At 54.4% G+C, this 7,500-nt stretch overlaps 1 protein-coding gene across 1 annotated transcript in view; it reads left to right on the top strand.

Moving 5' to 3' along the window:
- The window catches only part of kcnh8 (potassium voltage-gated channel, subfamily H (eag-related), member 8), a 28,778-nt gene that overhangs the window by 16,504 nt on the left and 4,774 nt on the right, over nucleotides 1-7,500 (top strand). Inside the window, exons 7-9 of the mRNA XM_061256073.1 lie at nucleotides 211-460; nucleotides 3,792-4,032; nucleotides 6,800-6,914. Of these exons, the coding sequence (XP_061112057.1) occupies nucleotides 211-460; nucleotides 3,792-4,032; nucleotides 6,800-6,914 (606 nt within the window). The remainder of the gene's footprint in view (nucleotides 1-210; nucleotides 461-3,791; nucleotides 4,033-6,799; nucleotides 6,915-7,500) is intronic.

The raw sequence follows: 7,500 nt of genomic DNA, 5'->3' as shown, positions 1-7,500 counted from the left end.
GCTGATCGCCATGGTGACCAGGTGTAGCTGTGGTGCCGATCGCCATGGTGACCAGGTGTAGCTGTGGTGCTGATCGCCATGGTGACCAGGTGTAGCTGTGGTGCCGATTGCCATGGTGACCAGGTGTAGCTGTGGTGCCGATCGCCATGGTGACCAGGTGTAGCTGTGGTGCCGATCGCCATGGTGACCAGGTGCGTGGTACCTGCGCAGCTCCTGAAGGACTTCCCCGATGAGCTGCGCTCTGACATCACCATGCACCTGAACAAGGAGATCCTGCAGCTGTCGCTGTTCGCCTCCGCCAGCAGGGGGTGCCTGCGCTCCCTCTCCCTGCACATCAAGACCTCCTTCTGCGCCCCCGGGGAGTTCCTGCTGCGGCAGGGAGACGCGCTCCAGGCCTTCTTCTTCGTCTGCTCCGGCTCCATGGAGGTGCTGAAGGACAGCATGGTGCTGGCCATCCTGGGTATGAGCTGTCAATCACCCATTACAGCTGTCAATCACACACAGTCGCCCATTACAGCTGTCAATCACACACAGTCACCCATTACAGCTGTCAATCACACACAGTCGCCCATTACAGCTGTCAATCACCCATTACAGCTGTCAATCACACACAGTCGCCCATTACAGCTGTCAATCACACACAGTCACCCATTACAGCTGTCAATCACACACAGTCACCCATTACAGCTGTCAATCACACACAGTCACCCATTACAGCTGTCAATCACCCATTACAGCTGTCAATCACACACATTCACCCATTACAGCTGTCAATCACACACAGTCGCCCATTACAGCTGTCAATCACACACAGTCACCCATTACAGCTGTCAATCACACACAGTCGCCCATTACAGCTGTTAATGTCACACATTCCTCCAAAGTCATTTACAGTTCATTAGACTACGCAGGGACCAATCCCCCCTGGAGCAATGTAGGGTTCCAGGCTGCACAGATCTTATGGTGGCTTGAACCAACAACCTTCTGGGTTCCAGTCATTCCCCTGTGTCACGTCCGTGCCCCGTTTCCCTGCTTTCTCTCCGGTCCTTGTTTTACCTCTCTCCCCATTCTGTGTCTCCGCCCCCCAACCCTGGACTCCTTCCTGTCTTGTCCCAGCTGTTTCTCGTTGTGTTTCATCACCTGTTCCCCGGCACCCACGCCTGTTAATCGTTCAGTTCATTTGTGAGTATATTTAAACCTGCCTTTTTTTCTCCTTTGCTTGCGAGTTTGTCAGTTCTGTTTCCCTGTGTTCCCCTGCTTTAAATTTAAATCTGTTCTGTTTGGTTTCTTGGATTTTACATTCTTGAACTCTAGTTATTTTTGGACTTGTTGGATCAGGTTTTTGTATTTTTGCCTGTTTGGACTGACTACCTGGTTCTTTGTACCCTGCCTCTGTCCCACACCTGGGCTTATATAGCCCCGCCCACTGGTGCTCCTCAGCCACTAGGCTACAGGCTGGGCTTATATAGCCCCTCCCACTGGTGCTCCACAGCCACTAGGCTACAGGCTGGGCTTATATAGCCCCGCCCACTGGTGCGCCACAGCCACTAGGCTACAGGCTGGGCTTATATAGCCCCTCCCACTGGTGCTCCACAGCCACTAGGCTACAGGCTGGGCTTATATAGCCCTGCCCACTGGTGCGCCACAGCCACTAGGCTACAGGCTGGGCTTATATAGCCCCGCCCACTGGTGCGCCACAGCCACTAGGCTACAGGCTGGGCTTATATAGCCCCGCCCACTGGTGCTCCACAGCCACTAGGCTACAGGCTGGGCTTATATAGCCCCGCCCACTGGTGCTCCACAGCCACTAGGCTACAGGCTGGGCGTATATAGCCCCGCCCACTGGTGCTCCACAGCCACTAGGCTACAGGCTGGGCTTATATAGCCCTGCCCACTGGTGCTCCACAGCCACTAGGCTACAGGCTGGGCTTATATAGCCCCGCCCACTGGTGCTCCACAGCCACTAGGCTACAGGCTGGGCTTATATAGCCCCGCCCACTGGTGCTCCACAGCCACTAGGCTACAGGCTGGGCTTATATAGCCCCGCCCACTGGTGCTCCACAGCCACTAGGCTACAGGCTGGGCGTATATAGCCCCGCCCACTGGTGCTCCACAGCCACTAGGCTACAGGCTGGGCTTATATAGCCCCGCCCACTGGTGCTCCACAGCCACTAGGCTACAGGCTGGGCTTATATAGCCCCGCCCACTGGTGCTCCACAGCCACTAGGCTACAGGCTGGGCGTATATAGCCCCGCCCACTGGTGCTCCACAGCCACTAGGCTACAGGCTGGGCTTATATAGCCCCGCCCACTGGTGCTCCACAGCCACTAGGCTACAGGCTTGGCTTATATAGCCCCGCCCACTGGTGCTCCACAGCCACTAGGCTACAGGCTTGGCTTATATGACCCTGCCCTGCACTGCTCTGGCCTTTGAGGGTTGTGTGTTTTTAAAGGCTGCTTTGATGCCCATGCAGCCAATAGTGCTGTTTGATCTCTTGGGTCAATAAGAGCAGCTTCACTGGTGTGTGTATATGTGTGTGTGTCAGTGTGTATCACTGTGTGTGTGTGTGTGTGTGTGTCAGTGTGTATGTGTGTGTGTGTGTGTGTGTCAGTGTGTATCACTGTGTGTGTGTGTGTGTGTGTCAGTGTGTATCACTGTGTGTGTGTGTGTGTGTGTGTGTGTGTGTCAGTGTGTATGTGTGTGTGTGTGTGTGTGTGTGTCAGTGTGTATGTGTGTGTGTGTGTGTGTGTGTGTCAGTGTGTATGTGTGTGTGTGTCAGTGTGTATGTGTGTGTGTGTGTGTCAGTGTGTATCACTGTGTGTATGTGTGCATGTGTGTATCAGTGTGTATGTGTGTGTGTGTGTGTGTGTGTGTGTGTGTCAGTGTGTATGTGTGCATGTGTGTGTCACTGTGTGTATGTGTGTGAGTATGTGTGTGTATCACTGTGTGTATGTGTGTGTGTGTGTATCACTGTGTGTATGTGTGTGTGTGTGTGTGTATGTGTGCATGTGTGTGTCAGTGTGTATGTGTGTGTGTGTGTGTGTGTGTGTGTCAGTGTGTATGTGTGCATGTGTGTATCAGTGTGTATGTGTGTGTGTGTGTCAGTGTGTATGTGTGTGTGTGTGTGTGTCAGTCTGTATGTGTGCATGTGTGTATCAGTGTGTGTGTGTGTGTGTGTGTGTATGTGTGTCTAAGTGTGTGTCTCTGTCTCTGGTTTCTCTCTGATGTTGGAGGGCTCATCCTGACACAGCCCTGCAGTATCTGCTCTCTCTGACTCTCGAGGTGCGAACAGAAGACTCTCTTTTTTTTACTTCTATTGCTGTAGCCTATCCACTTAGAGTTATGATGCGTTGTGTGTTCAGAGATGCTCTTCTGCATACCACTGTTGTAATGTGTGGTTATTTTTGTTACTGTCACCTTCCTGTCAGCTTTGACCAGTCTGGCCCTTCTCCTCTGACGTCTGTCATTAACACTCATCAAGGTGTTTCTGTCTGCAGAACTGCTGCTCACTGGATTTTTTTATTTGCACCATTCTTTGCAAACTCTAGAGACTAGTGTACGTGAAAATCCCAGGAGATCAGCAGTTTCTGAGATACTTAAACCACCCTGTCTGCCACCAACAATCATTCCTTCGATCACATTTTTTGCCCATTCTGATGGTTGATGTGAACATTAACTGAAGCTCCTGCATGATTGTGTGCATTGCGCTGCTGCCACACGATTGGCTGATGAGACAATGAGACGAGTAGTGTGGTGTGATGAAGAGAGCGTGTTGTTGTGAGGGGTTTCAGGGAAGGGAGACCTGATCGGAGCGAACCTGGCGGTGGAGGAGCGTGTGATAAAGACCAACGCAGACGTGAAAGCGCTGACGTACTGTGACCTGCAGTGTGTGGGGCTGCGGGGGCTCCACGAGGTGCTGGCCCTGTACCCCGAATACGCCCACCGCTTCGCCCAGGACATCCAGCAGGACCTGACCTACGACCTGCGGCAGGAGAGCCACGTGAGTCACCCCGCCACGCCCGCTTCTACTGCCACGCCCGCTTCTACTGCCACGCCCACTGAGTCAGCCTGCCACGCCCACTGAGTCAGCCTGCCACGCCCACTGAGTCAGCCTGCCACGCCCACTGAGTCAGCCTGCCACGCCCGCTTCTACTGGCCACGCCCGCTTCTACTGCCACGCCCGCTTCTACTGCCACGCCCGCTGAGTCAGCCTGCCACGCCCGCTGAGTCAGCCTGCCACGCCCGCTTCTACTGGCCACGCCCGCTTCTACTGGCCACGCCCGCTGAGTCAGCCTGCCACGCCCACTTCTACTGCCACGCCCGCTTCTACTGCCACGCCCACTGAGTCAGTCCACCACGCCCACTTCTACTGGCCACGCCCGCTGAGTCAGTCTGCCACGCCCGCTTCTACTGGCACGCCCGCTGAGTCAGCCTGCCACGCCCACTTCTACTGCCACGCCCACTGAGTCAGCCTGCCACGCCCACTGAGTCAGCCTGCCACGCCCGCTTCTACTGCCACGCCCACTGAGTCAGCCTGCCACGCCCACTGAGTCAGCCTGCCACGCCCACTGAGTCAGCCTGCCATGCCCACTGAGTCAGCCTGCCACGCCCACTGAGTCAGCCTGCCACGCCCACTGAGTCAGCCTGCCACGCCCACTGAGTCAGCCTGCCACGCCCGCTTCTACTGGCCACGCCCACTGAGTCAGCCTGCCACGCCCACTTATACTGGCCACGCCCACTGAGTCAGCCTGCCACGCCCGCTTCTACTGCCACGCCCACTGAGTCAGCCCGCCACGCCCACTGAGTCAGCCTGCCACGCCCACTGAGTCAGCCTGCCACGCCCACTGAGTCAGCCTGCCACGCCCACTGAGTCAGCCTGCCACGCCCACTGAGTCAGCCTGCCACGCCCGCTTCTACTGCCACGCCCACTGAGTCAGCCCGCCACGCCCACTGAGTCAGCCTGCCACGCCCGCTTCTACTGCCACGCCCACTGAGTCAGCCTGCCACGCCCACTGAGTCAGCCTGCCACGCCCACTGAGTCAGCCTGCCACGCCCACTGAGTCAGCCTGCCACGCCCACTGAGTCAGCCTGCCACGCCCACTTCTACTGCCACGCCCACTGAGTCACCCCGCCACGCCCGCTTCTACTGCCACGCCCACTGAGTCAGCCTGCCACGCCCACTGAGTCAGCCCGCCACGCCCACTGAGTCAGCCTGCCACGCCCACTGAGTCAGCCTGCCACGCCCACTGAGTCAGCCCGCCACGCCCACTGAGTCAGCCTGCCACGCCCACTGAGTCAGCCTGCCACGCCCACTGAGTCAGCCTGCCACGCCCACTTCTACTGCCACGCCCACTGAGTCAGCCTGCCACGCCCACTGAGTCAGCCTGCCACGCCCGCTTCTACTGGCCACGCCCACTGAGTCAGCCTGCCACGCCCACTGAGTCAGCCTGCCACGCCCGCTTCTACTGGCCACGCCCGCTTCTACTGGCCACGCCCGCTGAGTCAGCCTGCCACGCCCACTGAGTCAGCCTGCCACGCCCGCTTCTACTGGCCACGCCCACTGAGTCAGCCTGCCACGCCCACTTCTACTGGCCACGCCCACTGAGTCAGCCTGCCACGCCCACTGCTAAACCACGCCCATCTCACTCTCCTCTGAGTGACACAGCGTTGCATTATTCAGAAGCAGGAAATTAGATACATATGAGCCTGAAATTATGGAATAATATTTCATGCACAGTGTCATTCATCAGATCAGACCAGGCCATTCGCAGGGGCTGTATGATATATTTAATATATGCTGTCGACCTCTGAGTGCAATATAATTACACACTACACAGTGCACAGCGCAGACATGAAGGAAAGTAGTCAAATTAAAAAATGGCAATCAATGTTGTGTTAATTTATTTTACTTTAATTTAATTCCTATATTTCTCCAAGTGATGCCCATTAAGATAAAGAGTACTGGCTGTACATTTTCAACAAAAGAAAAAGGGGAAAAAGAAAATGTAGAAATTATTTGTTGTAACCCATTGCTGATAGGAGTGTGGCAGCAAAGCAATCTAAAACCACTCTGACCCAACAACAGCTCTGACCCAACAACCACTCTGACCCAACAACAGCAACAGCTCTGACCCAACAACAGCTCTGACCCAACAACAGCTCTGACCCAACAACCACTCTGACCCAACAACCACTCTGACCCAACAACAGCTCTGACCCAACAACAGCAACAACATCATCTTTGCTCCTCCTCTCCTCTCCTCTCCTCTATTCTTTGCTCCTCCTCTCCTCTCCTCTCTCTCACAGTCTCTTCTCCTCCCCCTCTTTGTGCAGGAGTAACTCAGTGTATGTGTGGGGTTTGCTGGGTTATGTTTTTGGGAGTTTCAGGATGTCAAGAGTTTCTTTCAGTGGTTTTGGGTGTTTTGTAGAGTGTGGTTTAGAGTTTTTAGGAGTGTGGTTTCAGAGTGTTTTGGTGTTCAGGGCGTGGCCGTTTCTCTAGTTTCTGCAGTATCCGTTGATGTGCCCTTTTTAACGGCAGTGTTTTACTTCTGCCTAAAGGACATTGCGGTAAAAATGTTTGGAAAAGTGTAAAATGACTCTGATCTGTGATACAACAAGTGAAATGTGCTTATAGTTACATATGAACTTTTGTCAATTGAGTTTAGTTTAAGTGGGAAGAGTTTTGTTAATTGGGTTCATAACAACAGTTTATAGTATGTAAACATATGTCCCTTTCTCTCCTTCTCACCCCTCCTCTGTCTTTCCCTCTCTCTCCCTCTCTCTTTGACTGTGTCTCCCTCTCTCTCTCTCTGCAGACAGGGGGAAAAGGGAACGGTCGCATTATCCCTCACGGCCAGTCCCTCATGGAGGACAGAGAGGAAGAGGAAGAAGAGGAAGAGGAGGAAGAGGAGATCACTCTTCTCTCTCCTGCCAGGCAGAGGGGGCGGGGCTTCTACTCCAGGGGTGTGTCCTCGTCCGGTCAGGGGGGACACTCCCCCAAACTGCACCAGAGCTCCGCCCCCAATCACCCCGACCCGTCTGATCTCAGCCCCCGGTTCGTTCAGCTGTCTGTCTGTCTGTCTGTCTGTCTGTCTGTCTGTCTGTCTGTCTGTCTGTCTGTCTGTCTGTCTGTCTGTCTGTCTGTGCCCATTTCTCAGTCCATTTTGGTTCTCTCTCCCTCACTTAACCTCTCCCTCTCTCTCACTCACTCACTCTCACTCTCTCACTCTCTCCCTCTCTCTCCTTCTCCTTCTCCCTCCCTCTCCCTCTTTCTCTCTCTCTCTCTTCTGTTTTTACACTGTGTGTGTGTGATTGTGTCTGTGTTTGTGTGTGTGTGTGTGGACGTGTTTGTGTGTGTATGTAACTGACTTTGTGTCTGTGTTTCTGTGTGTGTGTGTGTGTCTGTGTCTGTGTTTCTGTGTGTGTGTGCGCGTGTGTGTGTGTATGTAACTGACTTTGTGTCTGTGTTTCTGTGTGTGTGTGTGTGTCTGTGTCTGTGTT

This window comes from Conger conger, chromosome 9, assembly GCF_963514075.1.
Source record: "Conger conger chromosome 9, fConCon1.1, whole genome shotgun sequence".
In the NCBI taxonomy this organism is placed as follows: domain Eukaryota; kingdom Metazoa; phylum Chordata; class Actinopteri; order Anguilliformes; family Congridae; genus Conger; species Conger conger.
The sequence above is the reverse complement of the archived record's forward strand: the minus strand, read 5'-3'. Positions and strand labels throughout refer to the sequence as shown.